The 15,172-nt window shown below is 44.1% G+C and overlaps 1 protein-coding gene across 4 annotated transcripts in view; it reads left to right on the forward strand.

The window, feature by feature from the left end:
• The window catches only part of COL14A1 (collagen type XIV alpha 1 chain), a 192,358-nt gene that overhangs the window by 50,342 nt on the left and 126,844 nt on the right, over nucleotides 1-15,172 (forward strand). For all 4 annotated transcript variants that reach the window (XM_090040565.1, XM_090040568.1, XM_090040567.1 and 1 more), the window contains 3 exons: nucleotides 2,773-2,902; nucleotides 6,974-7,119; nucleotides 9,336-9,465. In XM_090040565.1, coding sequence (XP_089896691.1) covers nucleotides 2,773-2,902; nucleotides 6,974-7,119; nucleotides 9,336-9,465 — 406 coding nt within the window. The remainder of the gene's footprint in view (nucleotides 1-2,772; nucleotides 2,903-6,973; nucleotides 7,120-9,335; nucleotides 9,466-15,172) is intronic.

Raw genomic sequence — 15,172 nt, forward strand, 5'->3', positions numbered from 1 at the left:
GTGATGGTAAAAACTGATAAATGGAGAGATAATGTGGAAGTTGGTCATTTATGTAGTACCAAGAGACACCAGACATTTTGGAGAAGTCAGGGTCCCTGCTGGGAGAAGCTTATGACTTAAACAAATGACTTTGAAAAGGGGCTGTACAGGCAGATGGGTGGCAGCAAAATAACAAAGGCAATATAATGGGTGACTGGTGCCTCCTAATACTGGAGGGATACCAGTGGCCGATTGCCATCCAAGGCAGGGGCGGCAGTGGCAAACCAAGAAGTGCTGCTGGCACTTTTCTCAGGGGGGGCACAGCACTCAGGAGGTGCACGTGCTCCCGCAAGCACCCTCTATGTGACGCCAATGGGCATTATGATTGAGATGTAGGGATAATTATGTCTTGCTTTCTGTAGATGTTTTGTTTTATTTTGAGAATGTGTGTGGGAGGGAGGTGTGTAGCACTGTAATAAAATTTTGTATTTCATAGTTTGTAGGGTCGGAAGGGACCTGAGCAGATCATCAAGTCCGACCCCCTGTCTTGGCAGGAAAAAAGTACTGGGGTCAAATGACCCCAGCAAGGTGTTTTTCTAGCCTCGTCTTAAAGACCCCCAGGGTAGGAGCCAGCACCACTTCGCTTGGAAGTTGGTTCCAGATCCTAGCCAGCCTGACAGTGAAGTAGTGCCTTCTGATGTCTAATCTGAATTTACCCTCTGCCAGCTTGTGACCGTTATTCCTGGTTACTCCTGTAAGTGCTCTCAGGAACAGGGACTCCCCCAGTGCCTGCTGGTCCCCTCTGACTAGTTTGTAACAGGCCACTCGATCCCCCCTCAGCCTTCTCTTGTGGAGGCTGAACAGGTTCAGGTCCCATAGCCTTTCCTCGTAGGGCCTGCCCTGCTGCCCCTGATCATGTAAGTAGCCCTCCTCTGGACCCTCTCTCCATGTTGCCCACATCCCTCTTGAAGTGTGGCACCCAGAACTGGGTGCAGTACTCTAGCTGCGGCCTGACCAGTGTCGCATAGAGGGGGAGGATCACCTCCTTGGACCTGCTCGAGATGCATCTGTGGATGCATGACAAGGTGTGGTTGGCCTTCCTGACTGCCTCCCCACACTGCCGGCCCATGTTCATCTTGGCATCAATGAAGACTCCAAGATCCTTTTTTGCCTCTGCACTGACAAGAAGGGAATTCCCCAGCCTGTAGGTATGCTGCTGGTTCTTCTTCCCTAGGTGCATCACCTTGCACTTGTCAGTGTTGAATCCCAGCCTATTCTCATCCACCCACCCCTGTCACCTGTCTAGGTTCAATTGCAGCCTATTCCTCCTTTCTAGCATGCCCACATCTTAGTGTCATCAGCAAATTTGAACAGGGTGCTTTTTACCCCCTTGTCCAAGTCACTGATGAAGATATTGAACAGTGCGGGCCCGAGGACCAAGCCCTGGGGGACCCCACTGCCCACGTCGCTCCAGGTCAAAAATGACCTGTCCACCACCACTCTCTGGGTGCGGCCCTCCAGCCAGTTGGCGACCCATTTGACTGTGTAGGTGTCAACACCACAGTCCCCCAGTTTCCTAATGAGAATGGGGTGAGAGACAGTGTTGAAGGCCTTCCTAAAGCCCAGAAAGACTATGTCCACTGCTACCCCTGCATCTGAGGATTTGGTGACCTGGTTGTAGAAGTCCACCAGGTTGGTCTGACAGGACCTGCCTCTAAAGAACCCATGTTGGTTGTCCCTAAGCATAATCTCCCCTGCTAGCCCCTCGTGGACATGTGCCAGGATAATTCTCTCAAACAGCTTGCCCAGGATCGAGGTAAGACTAACCGGCCTATAGTTTCCTGGGTCATCCTTCCTCCCTTTTTTGAAGATGGGAAGCACATTGGTCCTCTTCCAGTCCTCTGGCATCACACCAGAGCACCACGAGTGCTCATACAGCCGTGCCAGGGGTCCCGCAATGACCTCAGCTAATTCCCTCAGTACTCTGGGGTGGAGTTTGTCTGGACCAGCCAATTTAAATATATCCAGTCCCTCCAGAAGTTCCCTGACTAGATCCTCACTGACCCTTGGCCTAGGTGCGCCTCCCCTGGGACCTGAGGGTGGGGGGGTTGGTGGGGGGGCTGATCTGGTCTCTGCTCAGGAAAATGGAGGCAAAGAAGTTGTTAAATAGGTTAGCTTTGTCGTCTGGTGTGATGACCAGATTTCCTAGCATGTCTTGCAGGGGCCCCACATAGATAATAAATCTACTGTACAACTGTTATCTACTGTAGGTAACAAATATACTGTAAAACCTCAGATAATCCTCATGGGATTGAGAAAAAGGTAAATTAGAAAATGATGTACACTACAATAGGATTAGCCAATTTGCTGCATCATCATCATGTAAAAATCGGTTCCTGTGATCGATTGGGATTATGAAATTGGGGATGGGTTACAGACAGGGCTTGTTATAATGAGATTTTCCCATATGAGAAAGTGCCCAATAAGAGTCTGTTCTTAATTTATTTTACATGAATTGCATTTCTTTTGATAGTTTGTTTGACCTGAAGCAGTGCTCTGGATCCCCTTCATGCACATAACTGCCACTCTGTTTGCTCAGTGTTATATATACACAAAGATGAGAAATGTGAGCAGTCTTGCATTGAACATGGCTATATTGATGCTTAGATATTATTGTAAGAAGTGTTTTAAAAATTCTGACAAATAGGTAAGATGGGTACATTGATTAAACAGTAGTAAAGACCAATGATTTATTATTTTCTTATTTATTTCATTGGATTTTCCCCATAACAGGTGGTCGTAGATGGAAATATATCAACAGCAGTTCTGAAAAACCTGATGTCTTTAACAGAGTATCAGATAGCTGTGTTTGCTATATATTCAAATGCTGCTAGTGAAGGACTCCGTGGCACGGAAACTACACGTAAGTATCTTAGCTGAGTTTATTAAGGGCCTGAGTCTGTAGTACTTGTGCATGAGGGATGAGTAAGTACAGCTCAGTGTGAGCAAGGGATGCATAATCAAATCCTTTTTGTTCATTTGCTTATAATAGAAATGCATTATATTCTTTTATTTTTCTACTCAAGTCCTTAGTCCAAATGCTTTTATACTTTGTAGAAGTTTGTATTTAGTTCTGACTGAACGTTGCAGCCAGGTACCCTTCTAGAAAAGGCCAGCTCTAAATCAGAACATTCTTAACATTTGGAACTGGTTCCAAAACCTGTTGAATGGGCACATATAGCTTTTGTGCTTCCCTTTGGCGTCAGTTCATTAAGAGAGGACATGTGATCAGGTGGATGGGGGACTAGCCAGGGACCTACAATACTTGGGTTGAATTTCCTTCTCTGCCAGACTTCCTGCATGACCTCAAGGAAATGGCTTAACCTCTCTGTGCCACAGTTTCCTATCTGTTAAGTAAGCACTGCCTTATTTTACAAGGGTATTGTGAAGGTAAATGCTTTTAAGATTTTGAAAGTATAGTGGGGCCATATAACATGCATGCACACATCATACCGGGTGCCCCTCTCATTTATGTAACATTGTTTTTTATTTACTTTTTCCATTTTGTCCCAGTGATAGGGCAGACTAGGATGGGAAAATGAAGAATACCTTTTTAAGCTAAACCTGCAGGGCGCTGTTTAAGTAGTCAAAATGCAGTTAAATAGTTTGGGAGTCTGTCAGCATATTTAAACTCCTGACCTTAAAAACTGTGAGGTGGGATCTTGCTACTAATGTTGAAAACCTTGGCCTAAAACATCACGTTAAGAATTGTTAATTATTGAGTCAGAGGGAAGAGTGTTGCATACTGAGCCAGTAGCATCATTTCCTCTTGCACCTGGCATTCCTTTGAAGTCACCTATTCAAGTTCTGACTAGGCCCAGCCAGGCTGATTCTCTGAGATGAGAGCTGATCAGATCACAGACAAAAGTCCTGTGGCTGCAAGAATTATAGAAACAAGGCTTTGATAGGATGTCAGAAGTTATGGTTTGAAACATATATATATTAGTCATTGAACATGTACAATTTGAAAAGGTTTTTTACCATGCCGGTAGAAGTCTGTAGAAAATTATAGTTTACATTTTTACCTTCTAATGAGACACTGATTAAAATTACCTACAAATGTGAAAACTAGCACTAATCTTACAGTAGTACGCTTTTTAGATAATCGTATGTAGTACCATGAGTTCATGAAGTCCAAGAAGTGAGAGGATTCTACCTTTACTGGTCACTTTTAAAATGAAAATAAATATAAATTTCTAGCAAATGTGCACTTATCTCTTTTTAAGTAGTTATTTTCAGTTTCCTCGTAATTTAATGCTTTCAGTTATTGTTATTTAATATTTTCAGTTTTTGTTACTAGGGTTGTCAAGTATCTTTTCCAGCAGTAATTTAAATTTGACTAATGTGCATGTCTAGATCTCATTTTTGATGTTTAGTTTGTTGTCTAAAAATTATACTAGAAAAGTATCCTCTCCACCTTTTTCTTTACCTTGTCTCTTACTATCTATTATTTGTTATTGCCATATTTCTCTGGATCCCCACTGAGCTACCTGTTGTGCAAACACAGGACATAATATGGTTCTTGTCTTAGAGAACTTGTGACAAACTTGGAACTGGTAACAACAGATGGATACCAATAGTGAGTCAGTACAAGGAATCAGTGAGATATTCCCTGTCAGCAGGATGGGCTTAGTTCACCAGGAGTTGCATGGTTTTTGTGGCATTGCAGGATAGGAGAGTTTTCTGAAAGAGTGTGATGAAGTAGATTTACAGATTTTTACAGTGTCCAGATAGCACTGCCTGAAGCTGCTTGTTTGTGAAGTAAACTAGTGAGCAGTGTAAGCAGTAGGACTGTGCAAAGCTTTGGTCACCAATTTGATTCGGCAGAGATTCAGCTCAATTCAGTGGCTGAATCCCCGAACCTGGATTGAATCAGAGGATCCTTTAATCTCTCTGAATCAAATCAGAACCCTCTGAATTGATTTTGAGAGATTTGGAAAGATTCAACAATTCGGACATAGATGCAGCTTTAAACATTTTCTCTATATACCTCAAGGTAGCAGTTGGCTTGTGAATGCTGTAAAGCTGGGGCAGATGGAGTGTTCCACAGGAGCGTGGGGGTCCCCAGAGTGCTTGGCAGTCGACCCGGAAGTAGACCAGAAGCTTCTGGTCCACTTCTGGGTCTGCCTGGGAATGCGCTGGGGGGACCCCCCTACCCTCCCCGGCTCAGTGACTGGTGCCTCCTGGGTTGAGGGGGGCACCCGGGTCCCCCCCTGTGGCTGATTGCTAAGCTGGGGGGCATGGGGGCCGCAAAGTGTGCTCCCCAGCAAAACCAGAAGTGGACCAGTCCACTTCAGGGGTCACTGCCAAGCACACAGGAGGGCCCCCACACTCCTTTGGGATGTTCCATCTGCTCCAGCATTGCAGCGTTCACAACCAGTGTCTGGTACTTCAAGGTATGTAGAAAAAACATTTAAAGATGTGTCTATGGCCAAATCTTTGAATCTTTCTCAATCTCTCCGAATTGAATCAGTTTGCAAGTCATCAGCATAGAAATGGTGGGTGAATTTGGGTTTGTAGATATGTTTACCCAGAGACAACAAGCAGAGGGAAAAGAAGAGGGGGCGAGGACAAAGCTCTGGGGGACTCCCCGCCCTGGAAGTCCCTAGGTGTTGCCTTTGTCTTGTGCATTAGTGGTAAGCATAGGGTTTTTGTTTTCTAAAGATCCTAAGTCCTTTATGAGGGTTTCATGGATGTGGTGTGTCAGAGGGTCCAGAGCCAGGAGTCCTTGTGGACCATTTTAGACTAGTGTTTATTGTTTGTGATCTCAGGCACCTGGCCTGAATGATATAGGAAGCCGCCGCAAGTCTTATGTTCCTAAAGTTGGAGTAGGGGTGAGGAACGTCTTCCAAAGGACACCCTGGTAAGAAGTGCAGCAGGAGACACAGGAAAGGACAGTCACAAAAGTCCAAAGAGGTAAAGATTTCAAGAAAGTGTAAAAAGGGTGAACACCTTGGATTAGACTGAAAATAGCACTTTCCAATTCTCTGAGTTTGCAGGGCCAGTTTCATCTCAAGATACTGGGATAGATGCAAGTTTCATTGCTGTTGAGAACCCAGTGTCTTTGCAGAAGGGCTTTAAATTACTGACTTCTAAAATGGGATGTGATAAAGGTGGTGACATTTTGTACAGCCTCTGGTTCTGTGTAGGGCCTTTCCTCCACTCACCTCCAAAAAGGATAGTGGCACTTTCCTCTTTTCACCTCTATAAAGGGGATAGTTCATCTTGATCCTTGATGAGCCACAGATGGCTTTGGTGGGAGAGGACTCCATAAGGGCATAACTCAACCTTAGTCTTGCACTGTAGGCTGGTATAGATACCACCTACTAGTCACTGTGGTCTTTATAAATATAAAGAGTACTTAGACATATGCATCAGGGCTGAATTAAGGCAATCCAAGGATTTAGGTACAGCCCAGCCGTATGGGGGTCCTCCTGGCTATGCCACACATCATGGTCACTCCTTTCACACTGTGGATCGGCAGGGTGAAGGTATAACCTATGCCTGGATATTTGACACTGCCTATGTTACCCAATTGTGGTTCTGCCTGTTCTTCCCTACCAGTCTTCACTCCTGATCCGGGCAAAGAGGAGGTGAAATCTGTGCATGGAAAGTTTAATAAAAATGGTATCTGTAGTACTGGGATACTTGAAATATTAAAAAACAGACTGTGGGAAAACACTTGCAATGACTGTGTCAGGATTGATCCTGTCTTGGTAGTTGGGCTGGCAGTTTTTCTTGCAGAGAGACATTCTCCCATCTCCTTCGTTCTGGGATCTTCTAATGAACTCTGTATAGTTGCAGTATCCAAGTGGTATTTCTGTGTGTTTATGCATCTTGATTCCTGTGTTTTCTGCAGTGAAACAAAATATTTATGGAATGATAGCAAGCAAATTATAGGCAGCAGAAAAATCTGTACATCTCTCTGTTGCAGTTGCTTTGCCAATGGCATCTGATCTACAGCTGTATGATGTGTCTCACAGCAGCATAAAGGCAAAGTGGAATGGAGTTGCAGGTGCTACGGGTTACATGATCCTATATGCTCCTCTCACGGAAGGACTGGCAGCAGATGAAAAGGAGGTGATGTATTCAGCTTTCATTGGATCCAATGGGTTCTAGTTTTTCAAAAATAAAGCATTTAATGAACAGAATGTCATATTTTCTTTCACTTCAAATCTTACTATCGAAGACCTGGTCTGTGTTACAAGTAGCATGTATTACTGACTTTCTAAAGAGGAAATACTAAGTAGGTATTTTTCATCTTGAATGTTTACAAATTTGCTCTCATTTGAATATAACAAGTACCATAAATTTTAGCCACGTTAAAGTGTGTCCCAATTGGCAGGACACTGACAGTGCCTCATCCTCCTGCTTTACTTGGGGCAAGTTAAAGGGTGTTTTTGAAGTTTTGGGCCTTTTCCTAGTAGTTAGGTATGAGGTTTGTTCCCAAAGTTCTTAAGAGTAGGTCAGACAAACACTCATCCAGTTTAGATAGAGATGGTTTAGATAGTTTATATGGGGATGATCCTGCCTTGAGCGGGGCGTTGGATTAGATGACCTCTGAGGTCCCTTCCAGCCCTACATTTCTATGACTCATGAGAACAACATTCTCTCTCAGGGCATAGGCAGATGTGACAGTTAAATAGAATAAGATGTCTTCATATAAATATTACACATCTCTGTGCCTATAAGAGTGCAAGCGGATCTAAACTGCTGGAACTTGCAACCTTAATTACCAGATCTGACATTTTGTTTTGTTTGAAATCTCTCTAATTTTTATTTGTTTTAATTTAAATCAAAATGGTTTCCCCTCTCTTCAAAGGTAGGGCTTTTTTGGTTAGTTTTGGAAAGGATAAAGTGATGAATTTTAAATTGAAATAACTTTCAGTAGAACAAGAATGGAAGACGTCAATAAATTAGAAGTCTGGAGTAGATCATGTTATAAGCATAATACTATCTGTCACTAGAAATATTGTTAGGTTTGTGAAAATAGCTAAGATCAAAACAAATTGAAATGGTTTTATGCTCCAACTTCTGTCTGAAAGTAAGAGTGCTTTATATAAGGTCTCTATCCAAGCAAGGGCACTGACAACGTGCAAGGGCATGCAAGGTTGTGAAAGGGTGTAGGAAGCTAATGACAGCTCACATAGACTTGCATTCTTTGCAAAATTAATAACTATGAGCTTGTAGTCCTCTGTTGAAAACGGGATGGGTCTGGACTGCAAACTAGCTGATATCAGCAAAATCAAGCTTCACTTGGTCCTAGTTGATGTGATACCCACCAAGGAACCGAAGGGGAAAATGATGCTTTAACTAGCAAAAAGCAAAACTAAGCTCTACCTTGTACAAAGACTTCCAGTTAATACATTTCTTAATCCTCTTTCAGTATCCTGACTTCACCATTTTCAAGATGGTGCAGTTTGTTAAGACATATCTATATTGCCTCCATAGTCCTCTTAGGTTTGTGGCTATGGAAAAGTCCTACCCACCCACTCCCACCTAATATGCTCCAGTGATCCAGAGGTGGTCAAGAGGCTCCAGGGCTGCCCTTCTGCTCCAACCCCTTTGTCAGGCATGCCAGAGAAAGGGGACTCACAAGGGGCATTCCTGGACATCTTCACATCCTCAGTTCCAGGTCTGAAGTATTACAGGTGGGAGCAGGTGAGCAGGACTTTCTCAGCACCAGTCTTGTGTGTGCCATATAGATGGTGTTGACACCCTTAGTCTCTTAGATGTAGCTGTAGATTAAAGTGGGATTAGAGACTATGTGTTCTGCTGTGTTGTTGCTTGTGTGGCTATTCATGTGCTTATAGTTCCTCCATTTTCCTGTCTGGCATTTGGAACATTTGCATTTTGCCAATTTTGGACATTTTATTCCTGTGCAGGGTAACAGCAATCTTGGCCAATTTATGTGTTCAAGTACAGCTGCTCAACCTTTTTGTGGCATCAGAGGGCAAATTTCAGACTTGACTGCAGGGGTGCAAAGAGAATCTGTGTTCAACAAAGCACTTGAACTTGTGCCTAACTTGAAGCATATGAATAGTCCCATTGGTTTTACTTATAATAAGTATACATTTATTATACTTATTATAAGTATAATCCTCTGCTGGATTGGGCCCCAATGAGCATATTCTTGTCTTTTACTTTTATTCAGTTTTAGGGCTTTAATCTTCTTAATAAAAATAGACTTTAACCCTATTTAATATGCCATTTTCTATATGGTTTAATGGTGTTTTTCTTCCCACATTGTGATCTAATTTGAAAATAACATACCTATTTATTCATGTTGCCTTTAGATTAAACTGGGAGAGGCCTTGACAGATATTGAGCTGGATGGATTATTGCCTAACACAGAATATACAGTCACAGTTTATGCCATGTTTGGAGAAGAAGCTAGCGACCCCCTTACAGGGCAGGAAACAACATGTAGGTGTTACACATTTATTCACTGCAGCACTAATGAAACTTTGAAGAGGTTTTTTTGTGTATGAAAACAGATCTCAGATTTTAAAATCTGTGAAGATGACTGGATCTTCTTCTGCATTACAGCTTGACTAAATCATATAGTTTCTTCCTACTGATATTTAATTAATACAGGGTAAGGGTGGGGTGGCTGGGTAGTAAATGCATCTCATACATCTAAAGGTGTGAGTTGAAACCTCACTGTAGACCTAAATCACTACCCTAGCCACTTGTGTTGGGAAGTTGAAAGCAGATACCTGTAATGCTAGCCACATACCTCCTTACTTATTAACTACAAATACTGACATGCCTTAGTCATGCTAGCCTGATGGGCCATCTAGACTTAGACACACCTGTAATGTTTTTTGACTGCATATACCATGTCTTGTAATAGTTTTCCATAAAACTGATGTTTTTTCTATGGGCCAGATTCTAACACCTTAACTTGCATTGGGTAGTATCTTGGGTAGTATTCAGAATGAACAAGGCTGCCAGAATCTAGCCACATATTATTGCAGCCAAAGACTGGCTTGTGGCTTTGTGCCACTGCCATGTCTTCTCTAACAGGAGCAGCAGTAGTTGTCCCGTGTGGGGAGGAACCTACAAAAATGGAGGAGATGGTTTCTGTTGATTGCTTCTTTCCTGTGTCGGCCTGTGCAAAGGGCACTGATGACTTCCACTTCCTGCTTCTTGGTGACTTGCTGCTGAAATGAAGCAGGAGCAAGTTTTCCCCAGAGTACAGGGACTGCTATTATAATCAGCCCTAAAAATCCTGCATTCAGGAGGAGAGAAACTTCTTGCTTGCCCTCTGGGCCCTGCCAGGATGCAGGGTTGCTGTCAGTCTGATTAGATGAATTTTATCCAGTGAAGGCACATTATTAGTATTCATTATTTGTTTCTCTTCATTTTAAATTGATAGGTTGATTATGTTCATGTCACCAAAGGGTCATGTTGACCTTCACAGGGATAAAGGGTAAAGTGATGAGGATGGGCCTTACCTGACTAATTGACATGGGGGATGCCATTGTCTACAGTATCTCCCAGATTCATCTCCTGTATCAAGGAGTAGAGGAAAAAGCTGTGTCAGCCACCTCTCCTCCTTTGGAAAAAGGAGCCAGAGGAGATTCCCTTTCCTTTATAGCCCCACACTGCTGTATAGAACTAGGGACTGGAGAGCATCAACACTCATGACAGATAGCGTGCTTTTAATAAGTGACACTTAATTAGTAGGTTGTAGGCAAGCTAGACACTGGCAAGTATCACTTAATTAGTAAGTGGCAGGCAAGCTAGACCTTTTCCTCTTGCTTTGAAGTACTTTATGCCTGCTTCCTGTATAGCCACAGTCCTAAGGAGAATATGGAACTCAGAAGAGTCAACAGTGCTATTGGGATATGTGGAACTAACTCTTGTCATTGACATCTTCATTGTTCCCAGGAATTAAGTGGGTTCTTTCTCTTGCTTTGTGCCCTAAGCATGACTAGGTTAGCCCAGGGTGTAAGTGACCTATGTTTTGTAGGCCTAAGAATCCTAGATATATGGGTAGAAGTAAAATATGTTAGGCCAGATTCCTGAACTTCCTAAACCACCTTCATTGTCTTGATTTTGATATAGAAGATTTACACAAATTCTTTGGATCCTGGCTGTGGCTTCAACTCTATGTTAAATATGGATGTCTTACTGAAGTTTTATTTACCCTGCCCTTCATTGAGCCTATGATTGAATTCACGTAGTCTTGGCTGATATTGGAAGTTGATGCTGTTGTAGCTGTAGTGGTTCAGGGAATATGAGAGAAGCAAGACTTATTCGATAATAACTGTTACTGGATCAACTATGTAGCTAGGAGAGATCTCTGTCACTAGAAATATCACTGCATTTTTAAAAAATAGTTAATATAGTGCCAGTACAATCTTTGGATCATAAAAAAGGGTAAAAATAGTTTTATGCTCTACTTCCTGTATGGGAAACTAAGAATATTTTATATAATGTTTCTACCCAAGCAAGAACAATGACAACAGGCAAGGGCATGCAAAGTTGCAGAAAGCTTTCTCTCAACTATATGGTTGGTCCAATAAAAGATATTACCAAACAAATCTTGCTTCTTGGAAGCTAACAAAATTCTGGGCCTAGCTAGTCTCTAGATAGAAAATCAGCTGGGAGTTGCAGGTGCTGTAGGCTTAGTATGTAGAATCGGCATCAAATGCTTGGCATATATTAAACCACATAAACCAAGTAGCGTTTGGCTGATCATCATGGTTGAGCAGATGGAATAGAGTGTATAAACCTTTCATTTATGTAAAAAGTGATTAATAAAACTGCTTCCAGCTGGGCTTTAAGACAGTATTTACTGCTGTTTCCCAAAAAAAGATTGATGTTAACCTGCTGCATTCAGCTGTTAGAATGAACATTCCTCTGATAAGTTTACATTGATCTGGCTGCTGAATATGCTTGGAAAAAAGAAAGTTATTCATGAGTACATCTGTTACACAAAGCCAGTGTTCACCCATATTTTGTTCCTCATCTGGACTCAGATTTTTTCATAGATTTCATAGATTTCATAGACATTAGGGCTGGAAGGGACCTTGGGAGATCATCGAGTCCAGCCCCCTGCCCAAAGGGCAGGAAGTCAGCTGGGGTCATAGGATCCCAGCAAGATAAGCATCCAATTTACTCTTAAAGGTGTTCAATGTAGGTGCTTGAACCACCTCCGCTGGCAGACTGTTCCAGACCTTGGGGGCTCGGACAGTAAAGAAATTCTTCCTTATGTCCAGCCTGAAACGGTCTTGCAGGAGTTTGTGACCGTTCGACCTCATCATTCCTTGGGGCGCTCTGGTGAACAAACTTTCCCCCAGATCCTGGTGGTCACCCTTGATAAATTTATAGGTGGCCATCAGATCACCCCTGAGCCTACGCTTTTCCAGGCTAAAGAGTCTCATGGCTCTCAGCCTGTCATTGTAAGATCTGTTTTCCTGACCTCTGATCATGCGCGTGGCTCTCCTCTGGACTCTCTCAAGCTTTTCCACATCCTTTTTGAATTGTGGAGCCCAAAACTGGACGCAGTACTCCAGCTGCGGCCTCACCAAGGCCGAGTACAAGGGGAGAATGACGTCCCGGGATTTGCTCGAGAAGCATCTATGGATGCAAGCCAGCGTTTTGGTCGCTTTACTAGCCTCAGCATCGCATTGCAGGCTCATGTTCATCTTGTGGTCAATGATGACCCCCAAGTCTCTTTCTTCTGTAGTGCTAATCAACATAGCACTGCCGAGCCTATAAGGGTGCTGCAGGATTTTCCTCCCAAGGTGGAGAACCTTGCATTTTTCGTTGTTAAACACCATGAGGTTCTCGTCTGCCCATTCGCTGAGCTTGTCCAGGTCAGCCTGGATAACCCGCCTGTCCTCTGGCGTGGATGCTTTGCCTCAAAGTTTGGTGTCATCGGCGAACTTGGCCAGTCCACTCCTGACTCCAATGTCCACATCGTTAATGAAGATGTTGAACAGTATGGGTCCCAGGACAGAGCCTTGAGGGACCCCACTGGTCACAGGGCACCACAATGAGTGACTGCCATCAATCGCAACCCTCTGGGTCCGACCACGAAACCAATTTCCCAGCCAGCGGATCGTGGTGGAGCCAAGGCCACAACTGGCCAGTTTGGCCAAGAGGTGATCATGGGATACCAGATCAAAAGCTTTTTTGAAGTCAAGATATATGACATCAACCTCTTCTCCCTTTGTTCAGGTGATAGGTCACCTGGTCATAGAAGGAAATGAGTTGGTCAAACAAGACCTACCCGCAACAAACCCGTGCTGGCTGTCCCTTAGGATGTTAGCCTGGGCCAGTCCCTCAAGGATGGCCTCCTTAATAAACTTTTCTAGGATCTTCCCCAGGATAGAAGTCAGGCTAATGGGCCTGTAGTTAGCTGGATCCACTCTCCTCCCTTTCTTGAAGATCGGCACCACATTGGCCTTCTTCCAGTCTTCAGGCACTACATCAGAGTGCCAGGAGTTTTCAAAGATCCGTGCCAGGGGCTGGGCTATGACGCTCGCCAGCTCCTTGAGTACCCTGGGGTGCAGGTTGTCAGGGCCAGCTGACTTGAAGGTATCCAGCTTCTCAAGGTGTTCCTTCATGAGGTCAGCATTTATGGAGGGTAGGGGATCCCCCTCACCCAGATTTCCCTGTCCCATAGCAGGCATGGGCATCCCACGTGATTGATGAAAGACTGACGCAAAGTACCTATTTAATAGGTTGGCTTTTTCCTGGCGTCAGTTGTCAGTTGCCCCATCTGGTTTAGCAGGGGTCCAACATTGCCCTTGCTTTTCCTCTGGCTCCCCACATATCTGAAAAAGGACTTTTTGTTGTTCTTGATGCCTGAAGCTAGTTGGAGTTCAGTTGCAGCCTTGGCTTTCCTGGTTTGGTCCCTGCAGGACCGGACCAGCGCGGAGTAATCGTCCTTGGAGGTGAATCCCGTCCTCCATCCTTTGTAGGCTTTCCTTTTTAGAATATTAAAAACTGTAGTCAGGATGGAGTTCATGTTTCTCTTGGGTTCTTTGATGATATCATTATCCCTCCAGAGTCTCTGCAACAGCCTACTAAATTTGATGAAGCAGAACAGGTGTGGGTATGGGAATATGAGACAGAAGAAGGAGCACATGACCGGTACATGGACACTGGGGAGGAGATCCGCTTCCGGGTAATGGATGAGACCTTTGTTGACACACCCCCTACAGGCCCAAGCTCTGCAGAGACCTCCACTTCAGGTGCCACAGAAGAAGTCTAGAAGAAGGAGGCACCCTACACTCTTGTGGGATCAATCAGTGAGCCAGGACTCGGCCTTCTCTCATGGTGGACAAACAGTTAACAGACAGAACCTGCCTTGCAGGATTCCATAGGATGGATGCTTTAGACCACAGGAGCCAGCTAATGTTCTCCATCCATGTCCTGCTTTAGACCAGGGCTTGCATCTCTAGATTTTTTCCCTTGACCAGACTGACACTTTTCAAGAAATACCTCAATCAAAACTGCAGAAGTTAAGCTATATACTGGAAATGGCTGACCTGTAATGAAAGCCCAGCAACAACTAACTCAGTTGGAGCATGCCTAGAAGAGAAGGCAGAACTAGATCCAGGTGCCTTTGCTCTCCTGATGCGAGAAAGGAGCTTGCGTTTAGCGAAGTGGGCAAGGAGAGGCCCATGCATGGTTGGGGTGCCTGGAAGAAGTGTCCCAACTCTCTCCTGCTTCTTTGGAAGCTGAACAGTGGGAGGGTTGGAAGTGTTGCATGCACAACCATGGTAAAAAAATCCAATGAGGTGCTGCTGTTGGTTTGGTAGCAGGAGAAGAAATGGCAAAATGTGGGAAAAGGGAGGAGCTGGCCTTTCATAGACTTTGTAATCCCTGCTGCGTGCAGGAGGAAGGCAGTGGTAACTGCAAGAAGGGGAGTCCAGGCCATGCATGGGGAAGTCAGCCCTCCAGGGGATTTGGACTCTGTCACGAGTCAAAGCTGGTATGGGGGCAGCTGAACAGGAAGCAGCTTGGTTGTTATGTCTAAGCTCTTGAAAGTGATTGGCTGCTGCTGAGAGCTGAAATGTTATAATGCAGTGGGTGGCCTGTATTTTTATTTATATTGAGTAGGCTTAGCTCTACTGGAGTCTGCCTGAATTGATCACTTAATTGTCAACAG

This window comes from Crocodylus siamensis, chromosome 3 (assembly GCF_052110815.1).
Source record: "Crocodylus siamensis isolate JL-2025a chromosome 3, ASM5211081v1, whole genome shotgun sequence".
Lineage (NCBI taxonomy): Eukaryota > Metazoa > Chordata > Crocodylia > Crocodylidae > Crocodylus > Crocodylus siamensis.